General features: G+C 39.4%; 2 protein-coding genes across 5 annotated transcripts in view; one reads left to right on the forward strand and one right to left on the reverse strand.

Annotated features, from left to right (window-relative positions):
* Positions 1–14,665, reverse strand: part of SLC25A21 (solute carrier family 25 member 21) — a 526,466-nt gene extending 511,801 nt beyond the window's left edge. For 2 of the 3 annotated variants that reach the window (XR_011461727.1, XM_005891791.2), the window contains exon 1: positions 14,451–14,665. Coding sequence is in view for 1 of the 3 variants with exons in the window: in XM_005891791.2 (XP_005891853.1) it covers positions 14,451–14,520 (70 nt within the window). In the remaining 2 variants the exon portion in view is untranslated. Of the gene's footprint in view, positions 1–14,175 lie in introns of all 3 variants that reach the window. The other variant, XM_070358760.1, reaches the window with a different exon arrangement.
* Positions 13,014–20,687, forward strand: part of MIPOL1 (mirror-image polydactyly 1) — a 360,714-nt gene continuing 353,040 nt past the window's right edge. Inside the window, exon 1 of one of the 2 annotated variants that reach the window (XM_070358754.1) lies at positions 13,014–13,051. In XM_070358754.1, the coding sequence (XP_070214855.1) occupies positions 13,049–13,051 (3 nt within the window). In that variant the 5' untranslated portion in view covers positions 13,014–13,048. The remainder of the gene's footprint in view (positions 13,052–20,687) is intronic. The other variant, XM_070358755.1, reaches the window with a different exon arrangement.

Raw genomic sequence — 20,687 nt, forward strand, 5'->3', positions numbered from 1 at the left:
TAGGAATAAAATGGAACAGTGCATCTTAGGTAGTGCATGGTTCCTGGGGTAATGTCTCACTTTGGTGGCAGGAGAGCAGCAATGATTTTTCTCACCATCAGTGACGTGTATTGGGCCTGGCAGGAACTCAACCAACTCCTTCAGGTCGTTAAGTAGCAATATAAACTCTAGCATCTTGATGACACGTTTAGAATTTTTCAAATTAACATTCAAAATTGAAAACCAAAATAAATGTGACATTCATTCATTCAGTCATCTATTCATTCAGTGAACAAATGTTCACTGAGTATCTATCCTGCACCAGATTTTATTTTAGGCCCTGGGGGTACACCAGGATACCAAACAGTCAAGATTCTTATCTTCAGGGAGCTTATTGTTTCCTGAGAGAAATAGGAGCATGTTTTAATATGTCATTGTTCTACATCAAGTTTATCTAATGATTAATATTAAAAATTCTTACATTTAAATAAAGAATAAATATGTCAATGTTACTTACAGATCAATAAAATATAAAGGATATTTTCTTTTAATATATGGCTATCTTCCCAGCTATGTAATGTTAATAAAATATATATTAAAAGTGTGATTTCCTCATGTTCACTCAAATGCAAGCATACATAAATTCACATAGACTGCACAAATCATAACAAAAAAATGCAGACATTTTCCAATGCAGAAAAAGCTAATGTCCTAACAACCTATGCATATTAATGACCACAACAACACTTATTTTACTCCAATCTTGAAGCTTCCCTTATTACAGTTCTTTGGTTTGCACTTTCCCTTTGGTCCTCCCCTGCTATCCAACTACTCAAAATCCATTTATCCACCCATTTATTTATTTATTGCACAAATATGTCCAGAAACAATTGAAGTGAGAACCTCTAGAATCCACTTGCCCTTGTCCTTTAGGATCAGAGTTTCTCAGAAGGTGAAAAAGACCTAAGGTCTTCGATTTTTTTTTTTTTTTGAGACTCTCAGTTTACTTTATTAAAAAGTAAAGAAATGGCAACTAACAGAGTTATTAAAATATAGCTGATCTTAAATGCTTAAATTTCACAGAGTAAAGCTTTTAAAAAACATAATCGCAATGACAGAAGCAATGACTTCATGTCTAGCTTTATTTGAAAGGAATGCCAGAGGTTTACATTTACAAGGTCCTCCGTGAACTTGAAACTGCCTTCCAAGAGCCCCCCTTATCCGGCTGGCACATTTCTGTCTCATTGTTAAGAAGAGGCCACCAGGTTGTCTCCATTTATGACTGTCTCATTCTCACTCCCTACTGTACACAGCCCTTGGACCTCAGAAGGGCACAGGATCCTGTATTTGGGCTTAAAAGTCCTAACTATCCTAGGGCTCCTGATAGTGGTATCTCGCACCTATTACAGGTTTAAAAGGATTTTTGTGGCTCACCTACAAATTTCATACCATTGTTCTAGAAGGAAATGCACCTTATTGCAAAAAAATTAACTTAAAAATTATAAATTTTTGGAATATGACCTACACATTTAGGGTATTACATGAAATTCTATATTTTCTCAAACATGGTAACTGCATTTCTTCTTTTCTTGCCTATTTATATGTTCTTCCCATACATGATAACTGTCTTTTTAAATTTTAACTTGCCCACAAAAAAACTTGCCATTCAAAAAAAAAAAACAAAAAACTTGCCATTCAAAAAAAAGAAAAAAAACTTGCCATCCATTTATAACTTATGTAAATAATGGGAAATAACAGACCTCCTTTTTGAGTTTACAATATAAAATATTTCTGTATATAGCTACACACAAGCAGCAAGTATGCAACTTATACTGATTAAATGTCAAATATGCCATTACAGAAAGCAAATCATACTGTTCACATAGGACTATTATCATTTAGACACTTTTGAGAAAAAACATAAAAGTTTATTTTCAGTGCTGTCCTGACAAACTATCACTACTACAAGGAACATTCCCTCCACCACTGGGAAAACGAAGGATATCATGAAAAAATTCAAATCACTTGACTTCTAAAAGGTCTTTTTTTTGGTTTTTTTGGCTGTGCTGAACATGGCACGTGGGGATCTTAATTCCCTGACCAGGGGTCAAACCCACACCCCCTGCAGTGGAAGGGCAGTGTCTTAACCACTGGACCACCAAGGAAGTCCCTAAAAGGTCTTTTCTTTACCTCTGCCACACTGAGGGCTACTTAGGCCACAAGAGGCACAAAAGCAAAATAGATCTCAGCAGAATTGTACTGATTTGTGGCAAATGCAATTTAAAGAAAAACAGATTTACTGAGTGGCTATGACATTCTAACCACTGTAGTGGGCCTGCTGCTGCTGCTGCTGCTGCTAAGTCGCTTCAGTCGTGTCCGACTCTGTGAGACCCCACAGACGGCAGCCCACCAGGCTCCCCCGTCCCTGGGATTCTCCAGGCAAGAACACTGGAGTGGGTTGCCATTCCCTTCTCCAATGCATGAAAGTGGAAAGTGAAAGTGAAGTTGCTCAGCCGTGTCCGACTGTTAGCGACCCCATGGACTGCAGCGTACCAGGCTCCTCTGTCCATGGGATTTTCCAGGCAAGAGTACTGGAGTGGGGTGCCATCGCCTTCTCTGTAGTGGGCCTAGAGATATAAAATCAGTAAGACTTGCGTGTATGTGTCCCTGTGCGACATATACAGGGACCCATATATAGATCCCAGTGTCTCTGTGCGACCGTTTGGACTGTAGCCTATCAGGCTCCTCTGTCCATGAGATTTTTCAGGCAAGAATCATGGAGTGTGTTGCCATTTCCACCTCCAAGGGATCTTCCCCACCCAGGGATCAAACTTGCGTCTCTAGTGTCTCCTGCATTGCAGAGAGATTCTTTATGAGGGTCTCTACCTAAAAGGTGCTTTGTAAGACTTAAAAAACAAGACATAGACCCAGTGTAATCTTCTAAATTAATCACACACAAAACTAAAGTAATTGTGAAAAGCATCTATGTAGGGCGAAACATAATACTATATAATATATAAACATACCAATGAAAACATTAAAAATACAGATACTACCGTATAATAACTATTTAAAAACCCAATGTTGAATGGAAAGATGATACATTTTTAGACTACAGAATATATAAATCCAGCAAGGGTCCCACCTTTTTATACTTAAGTGCCAACATCTCTACTTTTCATTCCTTTCTTTCCCTTTGCTTCTCTATTGGCCTTCTAATCTCTAGTATATGTGTGGTTGAAAGACTAGAAGGTATAGGCCAATGCAGATCTTCACGAAAATATGAAGGAAACAAAAGTCTTATTTCTTGATGCAGCATCAGGCAAACATGAGACTATGTTTCACTGTGAAAGAAAGTTGCTGATATGACTCTACAATTTTTATATCATCACATTCCTACTTTCAACTTAAAAGAATATAAAATAAATGTAATGAAAACTTGCTCAATCAAAACAAACAAAAAAAACTAGTCTTTAGTACTTCTTATATTAATTTAATTTAAATATTCACCTTCTTCCTTATTTTCCTAAAATTTCATAGCTGTATACATTTCTCATTAAAAAATAATTTGAGTCATCATTTTAGAAATAGCTTATAGGACATGGGAAAGTGATACTGCCATCTTGTGGTTAAAGATTCATTTACAACAACAAGGACTTACTGGTATTTCCCATTAACTCCACAATACATTATGTATTAATCTAAAGAAAAATAATTTACTGTTTGGAAGTTATCTTTAAGAAAAATATACTTTTCGTACATCTCTCTCACTTTCTTATGTTAAATCCCACTAAGTTAAAGCAGAAATGGCATTTTGAGTGGCAGCCTCAGATGTGCATTTGGCCCTCTAGATCCTACTCACAGTAGTTGATCCTTCACTTTCAGTGTAACACACACTCTAACCCTGGGAATTTAGAGAAACAAAAATATGGAATCTAGGACCACTGTTTCACAAAGTAATCTCCAAGACCTACAAGCAACTAATGTGACATTTATGCTAAGCTTATAAATAATTTTTTTTTGGACCTAGGACCCTAAATTCAAAAGCACTACAGATAAACTCGGAGAAGGAAATGGCAATCCACTCCAGTGTTCTTGCCTGGAGAATCCCAGGGACAGGGGAGCCTGGTGGGCTGCCGTCTATGGAGTCGCACAGAGTCAGACACGACTGAAGTGACTTAGCAGCAGTAGCACAGATAAAATAAACAATATAGCAACAGAAATACTTTCTTCCATCCCTCTTATATATGGTAGTGGTGATTTAGTCACTAAATTGTATCCAACTCTTGCGATCTCATGGACTGTAGCCCACCAGGCTCCTCTGTCTATGGGGTTCCCCAGGCAAGAATACAGGAATTTACTTATGTATAGCAACCTGTTTTTCCATATATAGCTAAGAATTATACTTAAATGGAAAAATTAATTTTATAAGTACAGTCCTCTATATTTTTCAACTATGTGGTCTTCTGTAATCTATGCAAGACACCTGTTGCAAGTGTTTTACAATGGTGGAATCTAATTAAAAGTCAGGACACTTCTACATCTAACTCTTGTCATCAGAAAGTTTTACTTTTTTTTTTTTTCCTTTTTGAGCAAATCACCAAAATTATAGGAAGACAGCACCATCTATAGGTCTGCCCAGGTACAGAATGAAGTTATTAGATGTTACTGCTCACTGTGATACAGTAGCCAACCAAATGTACTACCCCAGAAGGAAGTTCCAAAATAACCCTGTTTATTCTTGACACTCTCCAAAGCATTTTACTCTATCTCTACAACCACCCTCCAGGATAATAATTGTAATAATCGCAACAACAGTCACAGCAATAAGAACTAAAACCAAAGTTTCCCATAATTGCATTATTTTTATTTTGATAGATTTGATGATTCATAAATAGGCAAGTTTTCAGGAACTATTAGGGCACTGGCATTTTCCTCTCCCTCTCTCTCTCTCTCTCTCACACACACAAATACACACACACACACACTCACACACACACAAAATGTAAAACTTTGTGGTGACAATTCTATTTTAGGTGTCACTGAATTCTACTGAAACACATATTTAATTATTCTTTCTCCAAAGTTACATCTTCTCCTTATAACAGTCCACTCTAGTTTCTATAGACATTCAACTAAATTTACCATTGTGTCTAACCTAAGGCTACCAGACTCATACAAAGGAAAAGGCTCAAGACAAATCAATGTTTTATGCAACTTAAATATCCTCCTTCACGATAAGCTTGTCCAGTCGGCTCTGGGGTCGCTCTCACTCCAGTGAGTCATTCTAGAGCCTAAGGTGATTGTATAAGGGTTGAATAAATGATAACCTGAGCACCGAGGGTCAGATCATTCCTAATTATTGCTGGTAGGGACTGGCAGAAATGATGTAGCCCCAAAGATGCTGAGCCCCCTGTGGGTAGTATGGAGAATTTCATAAAGTGCTGGGGCTAGCACTTAAAGATCTAGCAAAAACAAGAAATGGCTGGTTGCACCAAAGGTAGACTCTGTTTGTTCATCAATACTCAACCTACAGTATTTAACCCAACTGGAATAAAAGAGGCCTGATGAAGGTAGTACTCTGTATGGGGCTGATAACCTGATATCTCATTCTGTATATTACAAGGCAGGGTGGGATAGTGGGTAGGAATATAAACTCTGAAAGCAAAGAGAACAGAGCTTGAGCCTATACTCTGTCACTGGTCTTGAGCAAGTTACTTAATTTCTCTAAGCTTTATTTCCCTCATCCTCAAGAAGTTACAGATTAATATTGATGATTTAACCAAAGTAAGGATTTTAAGTAAAGCATTGATATATTGAATAGTAAGGCAATGGCACCCCACTCCAGTACTCTTGCCTGGAGAATCCCATGGACGGAGGAGCCTGTTGGGCTGCAGTCCATGGGGTCGTGAAGAGTCGGACACAACTGAGCGACTCCACTTTCACTTTTCACTTTCATGCATTGGAGAAGGAAATGGCAACCCACTCCTGTGTTCTTGTCTGGAGAATCCCAGGGACGGGGGAGCCTGGTGGGCTGCCGTCTATGGGGTCGCACAGAGTCGGACACGACTGAAGCGACTTAGCAGCAGCATACACATAGTAGGCAGGCATTCAAGAGCATTGAAGATGTATCTTAGCATTTCCTGTTTGTCTTATTATAATTATTGACTAGATAATTACGTAGGATCCACCCAACCCAAACAAGTACCCAGAGAAATTCATTTGCAACTTCTTAACAAACAGAATTAGTGAGAAAAACTAGACTCAAAATAAGGACGGACACAACTATATAACAAAGGAAAAATGGTATTTGAGGATCTAATATCAGTTTCAAATTTTAGCTCCAAAATATTTTTTAAATCATTAGAATCCACATGACTCTTGATTTCCACATTATTTTTACTGTATAATTTAGAAATTTAAGTCTTCAGGGCACAGAGAAGTTAGAAATACAGATCAGAGAGTTACCTGCACCTGGATAGTATAGAAGCCAGAGAGCAAGAACACAGCAGAGTGGGAATGGGTAGAGAACTCAGAATCCTGAAGAACATCAATTTTTGAGGAAATGGAAAAAAGACAGAGGAACCAGCAATTCTTTGTTGCTGGTACACAAGTGATCATGTATGGAGAAGGGGGTGAAAATCAATAGCAGAGACAACTTTAAAGAGAAAAATTGGTTACAGATGTGAAATTCCACCAAGATTAGGTAAAATTAGGAATGAAAGCCAGTAGTTAACAGTTCCAGCAAAAAGGTAAATTCAGATATGCCAGTTATAGTGGGTAGTCAAACTGAGTGAGGAACTTTTCACAAAAGTTGACAATGAAAGGAAGAAAAATACAGGACCATAGCTTGAATTTGAGAAACACAATATGAAGAGAAAAATACAATCGATTGTTTGTTGTGACTTGAACTGTGTTCCCCCACCCCTGAAAAGATATGTTCAAATCCTAACCCCTAGTACCTAAGAATGTGACCTTATTTGGAAACAGCATCTTTGCAAACATTATCAAGTTAAAATAAGGTCATAATGGAATGTAGTGGGCCACAATCCAATGAGTGATGTTCTTATAACAAGAGAGAAATTTGGATACAGACACTGAGGCAAATAGGGAGAAAGCGATGTGACAACAGTCAAAGAGCACAAGGACTGTGGGCAACTGCAGAAGCTAGGTGAGAGGCAGACAACAGATTCTCTCTCAGATTCCCCGCCCACACTTTGATTTCAGACTTCTAACCTCCAGAACCACACGACCATGAATTGCCGGTGTTTTGTGCCACCCAGTTCGTGGTACATCATTCAAACCGCTAGCAAACTAATAAACAAAAACTACTGACAACAATCCAAAGATACAGACCTACTAGAGTATCTGCTGTTGCTGTTGTTGTTTAGTCTCTAAGTTCTGTCCAACTCTTTGCAACCCCATGGACTGTAGCCCACCAGGCTCCTCTGTCCAAGGAATTTCCCAGGCAAGAATATTTATAAGGTGTATAAATCATGATCACATCAAAATAGGGAAATAACTGACACAAACATGATAGTTTAAAAGCAAAAGAAAACTGGTAAGGAGAAAGAGTTAAAATCTGAAACAATTATAAAGAATCCTGTAGAAGTCCCTTAACCTGGTTTCACTCATTGCCATTTTAAGATACTGCACACTTAAATCATAAAGGTGTTTGAAAATGATTGGTGCATCTCTTTTCAGTTTGGGGTCCTGAAACGACAGGACTTCCTTGGTAGTGCAGAGAATAAGAATCTGGGCACACGGGTTCCATGACTGGTCTGGGAAGATTCCACAAGCTGTGGAGCAACTAAGACCCTATGCCTCAACTACTGAGCCCATGCTCCAGAGCCCTCGAGCTGTAACCATTGAGCCCTCAAGCCACAACTAGAAGCCCTCCCACCTAGAGCCTGTGCTCAACAACAAGAGAAGCCATCACAGTAAGAAGCCCTAGAGAGTGCCCCTAGAGAGCAGCCAACTATAGAGAGTTGCAAACTAGAGAGTAGCCCCCATTTGCCATAACTAGATAAAGCCCATCCAAAGCAACAAAGACCCAACACAGACAAAAATAAAATAAATAAAAATTAAAAGTGATCATGGGCCTCTCAGCCAAAAAAAAGGTGGCAGAGAGTGCAGACCTGAATGTTTTCACGTCATTTATCAAACAACTACTATAAAATAAAATATTGTTGAAAGAAAATATTGTTGCAATATCAGTTGTCTGATTATTAGAATCCCAGAATACTTATCTTTCTTCAGAGTAGGACCCCAAGAATAATATTCTATGGCTTGGGCTTCTGATATCTATTCATTAATACAGTCAACAAACATTTCTGAGCACCTACTGTACTATACCTAAAACATAGCTTCTCAATGGTCTGAGATGCTGTCGTCAAGACAGTGGTGGGACACAGGGCCGGGGGCAGGGAGGTGAGGAAGGCCTGGTTAACAAGGCGTATCTAAAATGTGTAAAGTTGTTTTATGTTCTTATATCACTTGTGCCCACATACAATACTTATAGTTTTAAAACATGTTTCAGTGAAGGACAGTAAAATAAACCCTCTGAAATGTCCCATGTAATTCATATTTTATTGGCTCTTAAGTTCATATTTTTGAGAACTAGATTTTCTTTGAGACAGACTATATTTCAATTAAAACATATCCTTTAAAGGTATTTCATAATTAATTTGAGCAATAGAGTTGCTTCCTCCTATGTGGTTGAAATAAGGGGAATTTTTCCTCCCTAATTACCCAGATAATGGGTTCCAGCCTCCCTTTGATGTGTCATAAAGGTTCACCTGTTTCTCTACAACCTGCTATTTATTATCAAGCAAATGCAGTTTGCCAAATCCTGAATTTCCAAAGGTGCCATTTATCCAAATCACATGTGTATCCCCTTTGCACCCATGCTGAAAAAGAATTCTCCTTGATCAAAATTTTAACCTTGATTACCCCCCCAGTGCATCAGCCCTTTTATTACCAAGTCCAAATTAAAATCCAGAGAACTACTAGTATACACACTGCCTATTAAGGCATTTCTTTTAACTGTATTTTAACTGTTTGGGGTTAGGGTAGAAAGGTAGAAAGGTAGAAATCTTGTGAAAATGGAGATATGTAAGGTATATAAGATTAGGAGTTTTGAAAATAAGATTTGAAATTATTCTACCTCTTTAGTGACCTTTTTGGGTTGAAAGCCTTGAACTCTCTTCCATCAATATAAAGTACATTTTACATATACGCTCAATAGTTTATCTCCCAGGAGTCTATCTATGAATCCCAGGTTTCTCTCCTCCAGAAAAAGTCTCTCATTTCATTTTCTCACTTGATCCCTTGAAGATGATTAATGAGATAAACTACACAAAGTAGTTGAACTGTGTTTAGTGCAAAACTGGAAAACTTATTTCTGAGATACTTTGACTAAACAATTTGACTCAAACATCTCCAGCACGATGAACAAAATAAAAACAGTGATTGAAGCTGTGGTAGGATGTTTGCTTACAAGATACAGAGGACTAGGATGATGCTGGAGAGGAAGAAACAACAGCCTGGAAATTTGGGGAAATAAATCAGGGTTCTGCTGGAATGGTGATCATGTAAAAGACAGATGGAGGAGACTTAGGAATTCTTAAGAAGAATTCTGAGTGAGACCTGCAGAGGTCAAGGAATATGAGTGTCAGATTTGGGGAGGCAGGAGGAGAAGGGTCCTAGTGATGCCACCATGAAGAAAATTCAGTGTGGACAGGATCTAGGTGTGCCCTCTGGGGGGAGCCTGATAGGTCTGGGCAAGAGCAGGGTTTCTCAGGGGCCAGGGGACTTCGTTAGAGATCTGGGAGAATTGTAAAGTTGAATGCCAGAGCCCTGTGAGAACTTGGGTAGAATACCCATTTGAGGGGGCCTAAAAGGCACTCACATGACATGGGAAATAAAAACCCCATAAGCTTTGGAAACACATGGAAGTGCCCACATGGGAAAAGGGGAAGGTCTGAGATGGAACCATGCTCCTGGCTTCAAAAAAGAGATAAAAGGGAAACTTCCCAGAGCCACACTGGGAGCAAACCATGGAATGATGGGGGCCCCAGGGGACTGGGCTCATCTCTGCTCTTGGATACACAGATTATGACTCAGACCACAGGCCCGATTTCAGCTCCCACTTGCTCAAGTGGACAAAGCCCTTTTTCAGGCCACAATCTGCCCTACTGCACATAGAGGCCCTAAATGCAATGAGAAATGATAATCTTGTGCCTGTACACATGGAATTATTTGGAGAGAGCAAGATATTATGATGCAGCAGAAAGACTATAAGGATTGTATTTGTAGATAAAAGTTGTTTCAAGGGATGTAAACTAATAAAAGATAGATAATAAAGGATAGCAGACTTGATCTCTCCAACTTCTAAAAATATCTGCCAGTGAGAATAGTATTTTCCTAGTTCCTCTCTTATCCTATTCCTTTAGAAATGATTGCATGCTTGTGCAACCACAGGCAAGTGAATTATGCCCTCTGGGTATCAGTTTCTTCATTCTGAAGGTGTGGTGAGGATTTAAAATGTTGATACATGTAAAGCTTCGCATTGGGCATGGCCCTTGTATTTATTCCAGAAATGTTAGCTATTTTTATTACTTGTATCATTCAATGCTAATGAGAATGTTAAAACTGGATGTGGCCTCAAGGCCATCTGGGAGCATTTATGCAGAAAATGATTTTTAAGTCAGGCCTTGAAAATGGGCAGAGTTTCAATCAGTTCAGTTCAGTTCAGTCGCTCAGTCGTGTCTGACTCTTTGCGACCCCATGAATCGCAGCACACCAGGCCTCCCCGTCCATCAACATCTCCCGGAGTTCACTCAAACTCACGTCCATCGAGTCGGTGATGCCATCCAGCCATCTCATCCTCTGTTGTCCCCTTCTCCTCCTGCCCCCAACCCTTCCCAACATCAGAGTCTTTTCCAATGAGTCAACTCTTCGCGTGAGATGGCCAAAGTATCGGAGTTTCAGTTTTAGGATTCCTAGGATTTTTAGGATTCCTGCCTGCAGTAGTAGATATAATGGTCATCTGAGTTAAATTCACCCATTCCAGTCCATTTTAGTTCACTGATTCCTAGAACGTCGACGTTCACTCTTGCCATCTCCTGTTTGACCACTTCCAATTTGCCTTGACTCGTGGACCTGACATTCCAGGTTCCTATGCAATATTGCTCTTTACAGCATCGGACCTTGCTTCTATCACCAGTCACATCCACAACTGGGTATTGTTTTTGCTTTGGCTCCATCCCTTCATTCTTTCTGGAGTTATTCACTAATCTGCAGTAACATATTGGGCACCTACTGACCTGGGGAGTTCCTCTTTCAGTATCCTATCATTTTGCCTTTTCATACTGTTCATGGGGTTCTCAAGGCAAGAATACTGAAGTGGTTTGCCATTCCCTTCTCCAGTGGACCACATTCTGTCAGAGAGTTTCACAGAGTTTAAATAGGTAGATAAAATTAGGAAAAGACATTCCAGGCATTGGGAATAAAGGTGCAAAGGTATAGGCAGCATTCAAGTATGGTGAGCAGATCTACTGAGCAGAAACCAAATGGAACGTATGGCAGAGGACAGGAAAATAAGACTGAAAGCTAAACTGACAGCACACAAGTAAGGAGGACAGAACTTGTTCTTCTCTCTACGGTCAGCAATGAAAGCCAAGAAAGATTTAACTTGCAACCTACTTCAACCTGGCTCCAACTCTATGGAATCTCTTTTCTCAAGTCTTCTAAAGCAGTGCTTCTAAAACCTGAAAGAATAAACTAGTGACTTGAGGACTTTCCTAAAACTCAGCTTCTGATATGGTATGTCTGCAATAAGCTTAGCCTGAGGTCCTACATTTTTAACATGCTTCCAAGTACTACCAGGCTCCTCCTTCCTGCTCATCCATGGATCACACTTTGAATACTAATCCAATGGCCTCTTCTCCATCTCATCCTTAACCTCTCTGAAGTGTTAGCCTTGCTGATCTTCCTGAAGCTATCATCACTGGCTTATATTCCCTCACCTCAATTTTAGGCTATTACTTGAAGCTGAGAAGGCAAACTAGGAGCCTACTCTGTGTATACTGTCTTGAGCACAGCTTTCATCACTGGGCTTCCCTGGTGGCTCAGATGGTAATGCATCTGCCCGCAGTGCAGGAGACCCGGGTTCAATCCCTGGGTCGGGAAGACCCCCCTGGAGAAGGAAATGGCAGTCCACTCCAGCACTCTTGCCTGGAAAATCCATGGATGGAGGAGCCTGACAGGCTACAGTCCATGGGGTCGCAAAGAGTCAGGCGGGACTGAGCAACTTCACTTTCACTTTTCATCATGTAAAACAAAGTTGCCATTGGTAACAATATAATAGCTATAGCTACAAACTTAAGACAAGTCTTCAGATATGTATTATCCAAGCAACTGCCAGTGCATCATTTGGTTTTTTAAATGCAAATATTATAAACATCTTTTAACAAAAGACACACATATATCATTACAAAAGACACCAATTGCCCATCTCATGATGTGTTTCAACTTCTTTGGAAAATAATTTGCCCTAAGATTCTCACCCCTCCTAGTGGGGATTGGCTACAGCTGATTGGTACAGAGGTGGGCCCCTACCCAATACTGGATTATTTTGAGTCTCACCCCAGCATCCTACACTGGAATTGAAAAAAAGCAAGTCAGTCTCCTGTTTCCCTGGTGGCTGAGTAGTAAAGAAACCGCCTGCAATGCAGAAGACCCAGGAGACCCAGATTCGACCCCTGGGTAGGGAAGATCGCCTGGAGGAGGGCATGGCGACCCACTCCTGTGTCCTTGCCTGGAGAATCCCATGGACAGAGGAGCCTGGCGGGCTACAGTCCGTGGGGTTGCAAAGAGTTGGACACAACTGAAGCAACTGAGCATGCACAAATGCACGTATGAATCACTAGTCACAAGTTAGGATGTTCACCAATTAACTATATTTCCCTCCTGGGCCAGCTGAGTTTTATTTAATAAGGGTTGTGGACTCTGAATCAAGCAAATCAAGGACAGCTGACAGTCTTGGACATTGTGGAATTTGACCAAAATGGTGAGTAAATTGGTGCAAATTCATTATCACTACCGGGAACAACTAAAAAGTAGAAAGTGGGGGCGCTGACAACATAATGAATAGACAAAGTATAATAACATATAAGAAATGAATGCCTTGATTGCCATATTAATGAAATGTCATCGTTAGAAAAGTGTGGATTGTAAGTGATACATCTGCTTGTGGTCCTCCTAGATGCAAGGAACTTGTGACAGGATGATAAATAGTCATAATTTGTAACAGTCCTTTATACAAAGTTCAAATTTTTTTGAAAATAAAATTTGCTAGTCAAAGGTAGATATTAGACATTCAGTCATCTTAATATGATTTACTAGCATTACCATAATTTATTAAGGGATATTTACATTTATAAAAATGTTTTGGGACTTCCCTGGTGGTCCAGTGGCTAAGACTTGGTGCTCCCAATGCAGGGGGCGCAAGTCCCATGCCTGGTCAGGGAATCAGGTTTCACTTGCTGCAAATAATGAAGTCCCTTGCTACAATTAAAGATTCACATGCAGCAGCTAAGGTCCAGAGCAGCTAAATAAATAAATAAGTACGTTTAAAAAAATGTCTTATGGTGATGAGTGAATTACAGTAATTATTTTATATATTCATAATAATATGTATCACAATTTGTAAGATTAAATTTTCAATCAATTCATAATTCATATTTTAAAATATCTTTAAAATACATTCACATAATGTAACTAGTGAGTTAGTAACTTTCTCTTAGCCACACTTAGTAATTACTTCCATGATTAGTTATAACAGATTTCTTCCTAAAGATTCTTCCCTACAGCATAACTCTCCATAAATTACTGTGAGCCTATTATATCAAAGGTGTTTATATGCGTCAACATTTTCATTTGATTTTAATATGCTTATTAAGGCAGGAATAGCTGCAAGCAAGAAACAGGATGCAGTAAGAAAACCTGTGGAGTCCCGAGGCACATACTTTAACGAGGGAGGTAGAAATCTGTAAGATCTGAGTTAGCTGGGGGAAAAAGAGGCTATAGTGGATAGCACAACTCAGTCTAACGCAAACTGAATCATTTCAAATACAATAGCCAGCCAGGCTAAAAGACCTCCTCAAAGCGGCAGGCCTCGGGACTGCTGCCTACCTTGCTTTCCAGGCTAGGAACACAGAATGCGGGGAACTCGAGAGCGGCCGGCGCGGGCGCCGCGGCGACTTGACCTGGGACACCCGGGGCCCGCCGCCTGATCCCGGTTTTCTTTACTCCCGCGCTCCGCGGGCTCGGGCTACTCAGGCTCTGAACCCGGAGCGCGGAAGGCATAGGAAGAAGTTTACTATGGTGGGGAGACTTGTCGGAGAAAGGTTTTTCGGAACACGCGAAAGGAAAGGCGACTAGCCCCCGGCCGGGCGGAGCGGCCTTACCAGCAGAGCCACCGGCCAGGATCTGCCGAGAAGCCTCGTTCACGAAGCCGACAGAGGGCTTAGCCGACATCTTCGCAAGACAGTGGACCACGGCGTGGGCTGAGATGCCGGGGCGAGCTCGCCTGCCTCGATGCCGGCCTGCAGGGCCTCTCTGGAGCAAGAGAGCTGGGGCTGTGTTGCTTCTTGGGCCGAGTGGCTCCCTGGGGGGCGGCAATCCGACGACTGCTCGGAGGCGGCGGGCGGTTTGGACCACAGATTAGCAGCGTGATCTCCGGCGTGTTGAGACCTGCCTGTGGCTCTCCTTCAGGGGCTCCCTCTCCCCACTCCTGTCTCTCTGGGCTCCGAGGAGGACCCAGGGACCCCGGGGTTGGGTTGGTCGACCGCAGCGGGTCGGTTTGGTCTCCTAGATTGGCGCTCACGGGTTTCCCTATCGGGAGCCTTCTGCAGAGTTTGTCAAGCTGGACGCTCTGCCTCTGATAAGGCAAGTAAAAAAAGTGACTGTGGCCTAGAACTTCATCGGCAGGGCCCCGGCGACCCTTGCCCTCTGGAAAGCCAGAACACAGTGCAGTTCTAAAGAAGGAACAGGTGACTGAATTCCTTGGAGTTAGTTGTCCTGAAACTGTAGAACTGAAATTGACAGCAACTAAGTCAAAATAAATCCAGTTTACGGTTATCTTACAATTGAGTTAATGTAGTACTTTTCTAAGAAGCGGTTTTGGCTTAAGGGAATTTATCTCATACCTCATCAACTTGAGTTTTATTTACTGAAAGACCAAAGGGGTGGGGGGAAGGCCTTATTACAAATAAGTCGCTTCTATACCTAATATCCGTGAGCATCCGTGTAATGTGTGTGTAAGAAAAGCAGATTCATGTTCCAGTCCTGACCCACTGAATCACAATCTGTGGTATAGGGCTCAGAAAACTTTGTTTGAATAAGTTCTCCAATGATTATTATGTATGCTAAAGTTGGTGAACCACTGACCTAAATAATCAAGGAACATTAAGGAACTCCCAGTATATTCTCTCTATAAAGCGATTAATTATTCATACTAGCCTTTAAGGGTAGTTGCTGCTGCTGCTAAGTGACTTCAGTCGTGTCCGACTCCTAGCGACCCCATGGACTGCAGCCCACCAGGCCCCTCCATCCATGGGATTTTCCAGGCAAAAGTACTGGAGTGGGTTGCCATTGCCTTCTCCTTAGGATAGTTAGCAAAACAAAAATACTAGGATATATATACTATTTTTAAACCACAAGTTGATGCTATGTAGGAGAGACAAGATTCTCAAATTTTAGGAAAGTACCTGCCACACCCCTAACAGGCAGGAAATGATAGGCCTAAAAGGGAGGAGAAACTTTGGAACCCTTTTGTCATATTATTTCTTAAACACGGTATTCAGTACTAAATATATTCAGTTTGAACCATATAAAATTGCTATTTTTGAAGGCCATTGAATATCAGTATATGTAACAAGGTTTAATATATATGATTTCCAATTAAATGTACAAAATACAGTAATTGGTTTTATATTTTGTCTTTAATTCTTAGGTTGAACTATTAAAAGCTGATAATAATGACAGTGAGCAATTGGAGAGACTTATTACTTCTGTGGTCAGATGTACAAAAACAAATTTTCTCATATTTAATTAAAATTACCTAGTTTGAATATGCTTACCAAGAAGTAGTTTTCAGAAATATTTGCTATTTAGATATAGTAAAAGCTTTTAAGCAATGTTTCAATTTCTTACTAATTAAATATGAGGCCTTAAGTATAACATAGAATCACTCATTCAGTAAATACTTAGAACCTATTATATACTAAGCACTAAAATCAGAATTTCAGAGTTCAGAGAAAATATTTCCCTCATTTTCCATTGAGGAAACTAAGTTTCCCAAGATCACACCAGAAGTTATTGGTATAGATGGATTCAATTCCAGGATTCCTTCTTCTAAGAGCCATGGGATTATAGATTTAAATGTTAATCACAGGCCAAATTACCTTTGGTCATACTGAAACCTAAAATAATTAAATGCTACCAAAATTAATTTTGTATATAAGTAGATAATTTTTTCAATTAAATAAATTTTTTGGATTATTACATACTATTAAACCCCAAGGCACACAGGGAAGCAAATCCTACATTCATTCATTGAGAGTTTTCTACGTGTCAGCATTATGCTCTGACAATATTACAGTTAAAATCCCCCCTAGAGTATATAATCTAATGAAAGAGATCACATCATGTTGCAATGTAAGTAAATTTTTCCCTTCCCTAGATTATTTCAGGAAATACAGCAGTACTCCCAGGTCAAGATTTAAAGACAGCTTTTTGACATCATTCATCATTTCCAAGAATATCTTTTTTTTTTTCATAAATATCATAATCTATGAATATTTTACCTTGAGGAGGTAGATGCAAGTTTGAGGTCTCACTCAGACCTCAATCTTTCAGGATCCCAAGGATTCAGTCGTGAGACTCCCAGATTCTCTCTTTCCAAATATCCTTTTAGAAAATTGCTATCTCTTTTTAACCTCTCTGCATTAGAATAGATTTCTTTGAGTAAAAAAAGACCTGATATCACAGGTGGTCTAATCCTATACCTCTAGATGAGCTGAGAAGATAGGACCTGGGTATAAGAACATTCTGGAGTTTAGGAGTCAGCCAGTGGTAATCCACAGTCAACAAGTACCCACTATGCTCAGAGCTCTGATAATGGGGCGTAGCTCTTACCTGCAGCCAAAGTTGCCCATGGCCAGTAGTGGAACCCTGGGAGGTTAGCAGTGGGAAAAGCAAAGTTTACTTGACCTACCATTTCAGATTCCCTAGACACAATCCATCACATTACTCTTTCTATTATTATTTTAAATAATGGTGTAATGTCCTGATATTAGAGTAAAACTGCCAAAGTATCAAGCTTATATTTTTTAATTATTGATTTATTTACTTGATCTTGGTTGAGAACTACATAGCTAAATTATGGATTTATCAGTTTGCCAAGTGACTAGAAACTAAACTTTTAGGAACCTTAAAATACTTACTGAAGGGACTTCCTTGATGGTCCAGTGATTAAGGCTTTCAATGAAGGGGGTAAGGGTTCCATCCCTGATTGGGGAGCCAGGATCCCATACACCTGGGGGCCAAAACATAAACAATATTGTGACAAATTCAATAAAGATTAAAAAATAGATACTGAACTTAAGTATCTGACAATTTCTTCAATGTCTTTTTGGAATAAAGTTTTTGTATTGTGCCATAGGATCAGCTACTGTTCAAGGCCAAAATAATAGTGACTTAAATGAGATAGAAATTTATTTCGCTCTCAGGTAATGACACAATTGTAAGCCAAAATAAAGCTCAGGCCTGCAGAGAGGAAAAAAGTAAAATGGATAAAGAAAACCCTCCAAATTACATAAATCTCATTGGTTAGAACTTGGCCACAAGGGCTATGCCTAAGTATGAGGGAGGTTGGGAAAGGTAGTATTTATTTTGCTGGGTGACAATGTGTCTAGAAAAAAAAAAAAAAATATATATATATATATATATATTTATACACCATTATGGGAAAAAGGGAAAAACATTAAACAACTGGCAGTGTCAACCACAGTTTGGGAAAAAGTTTAGGAACCAAGAGCTATACTTTAAAATTATAGTATTTCTCAGTTTGAAAGATTCTGTTTTCCTCAAGTCTAAAGTTTACCTTCATCAGTTTCTGACTAGAAAATGCAATATAATCCCATGGTATTCAATGTACTGTGACTGGAGCCACATTTACAAATACTATTCCTTAAAAGATACATAGACATTGTAGGCTAGAGACTCTTCTTTAGATGTTAAAACACACTGTATATACACACAGACATACAAATGCAGAATTTGGCATGCATAGAGCCCATTCATGGAATGGGGTGGGAAGTTGGGAAGAATGTTCTGTGGATACCACGTTAAGAAATCTTGACCAGTAGAAGAGATTTCAACTCTCGAATGATTCAAAAGACCTATATTATTCTCAGGTATTCTTTTGCAGAAATATTAAAGAAACGCTGTGTGCAAATGAAAGGTGCTTTAAAATCTGCGGGTCTGAGTATCACTGCTCTAAGTCCTCAGTGATTTATAGTTTACAGATACCAAAGCAACATTTTATTTAAGACCGATCCTAGGTTCTGATGCATTAGATTATTCTATCGCCTAACAGAGCAGTTCTAAGTTCCAAGGGACTTTAACTGGGCTGTATGAGCAAAATAATTACTTGGGAAGTTTTTTTCAATATATTATTGTAATATGATAAGAACAACACTTAGAGGCCATTTATTTACAGAGTTCTGTTACTTAAGAGGTAACTGTGAATGTATAGTTAAAACCTATGAGCCATCAACATGCAGAAATCCTTTTACTTGCACCTGGAAGCTTCCCAGGCCTTCACTTAGAACTAATTTTAGACCCAATTCTAGAAAGGTTGATAGGATGGACATCTAATATTTTGGTTCACAACAAATTAGAAAAAATAAATAAGAGAATAGACCAGAGGGAAATCAGGGAGATTCTAGAAAAGTGAAGAGCAATCTGCAACCTTCAGGCCATAGTCAGACTGCCTAGCAAATTGTAATAATTACAATATTCATGTAATACTTACTTATGCAAGGCACTAGGCTAAGATTTTTACAAACCACTATCTCATTCACACTATCCCTGTGCTTGGGCTTCTCATTGCAGTGACTTATCTTGTGGTGGAACACAAGCTCTAGGCACGTGGGCTTGGTTGTTCTGCAGCATGTGGGGTCTTATGGGACTAAGGATGAAATCTGAGTCCCCTGCATTGGCAGGCAGGTTCTTAAGCATTTGGCCATGAGGGAAGTCCTGAAATATTCTCATCTTACAAATGAGGAAGATCACCAAGTGTCAGATATGACTGAACACAGCACACACACACAGGGCTGTTTATAATGAATATAAATTTAAAAATAATTCCTAGAAAAGCTGTTGCTTACTCTCAGATACATTTTGGGCTTCCCTGGTAACTCAGATGGTAAAGAATCTGCCTGCAATGCAAGAGAACTGGGTTCGATCCCTGGGTCTGGAAGATACTCTGGAGAAGGAAATGGCAACCCACTTGAGTATTCTTGCCTGGGAAATCCCATGGACAGAGGAGCCTGGCAGGGTTGCAAGGAGTCAGACACACGACTGAGCGACTAACACTTTCACTTTCACAAATGAGGAAATTCTGGCACAGAAGTTAAGTGACTTTTGCCTGAATTCATTCTGAATACTTTAGATATTATTGGAACCTAAGTATACATATATATGCCTCTATATTCCTCCCCAAACTTGTTATTTTCCATTTGAAAAAAAATTATAGCCATCCTAGGCCAGAGGATGTGAAGTGGTATCACATAGTGGCTTTGATTTGCTTTTCTTCAATGATGGATGAAGTTGGCCATCTTTTCATGTGATTATTGGCCATGTGTAAGTCTTTCAAAAAAAATATATTAAAGCCCATTGTTCATTTTTTTGGTTGGACTGTTTGTATTTTGTTATTAAATTGTAAGAGTTGTTTGTGCATCCTGAATATTAAGCTCTATTTGATATATGATTTGCAAATGTTTCTTCCATTTTTTACTTTCTTGATAGTATCCTTTGATGCACAAGTTTTTAATCTTGATGAAGTCCAAGAGTTGAAGATAATCATTATATGGTCTGGAATGCTTGTTGAAAATCAATTGGCCATAGATACTTGGGTTTCTTTCTGGATTCTCTATTCTTTCTGCTGGTCAGTATGTCTCTTCTTATGCCCCAACCTCACTATTTAATTAATATAGCTTTGAAAGCTTTGAAATCAGAACACATAAGTTCTCCAACTTTCTTTTTCTTTTCCAAAATTGCCTTGACTATTTGAGGCCCCTTGCAATTCTATATGAACTTGAGGATCAGCTTACTGATTTATGCAAGAAAGGCCACTGGAATTTTGATAGGGATTGCTTTGAATCTGCAGATGACTTTGGACAGAAGTGCCATTTTAACAATATTAAATCTTATGATCTATGAATATGGGATGCCTTTCCATTTAACTATGTCTTTAGTTTCTTTCAACATTGCATTGAAGTCTGTAGTATGCACACCTTTCACTTCCTTGGTTAAATTTATTACTAGGTATTTTATTATTTTTGATGCTGTAGGAAGAGGATTTTTCAGAATTTCCTATTTGGATAATTCACTGCTGGTATATGGAAACACTGCTGATT

Source organism: Bos mutus, chromosome 21, assembly GCF_027580195.1.
Source record: "Bos mutus isolate GX-2022 chromosome 21, NWIPB_WYAK_1.1, whole genome shotgun sequence".
Classification (NCBI taxonomy): Eukaryota; Metazoa; Chordata; class Mammalia; order Artiodactyla; family Bovidae; genus Bos; species Bos mutus.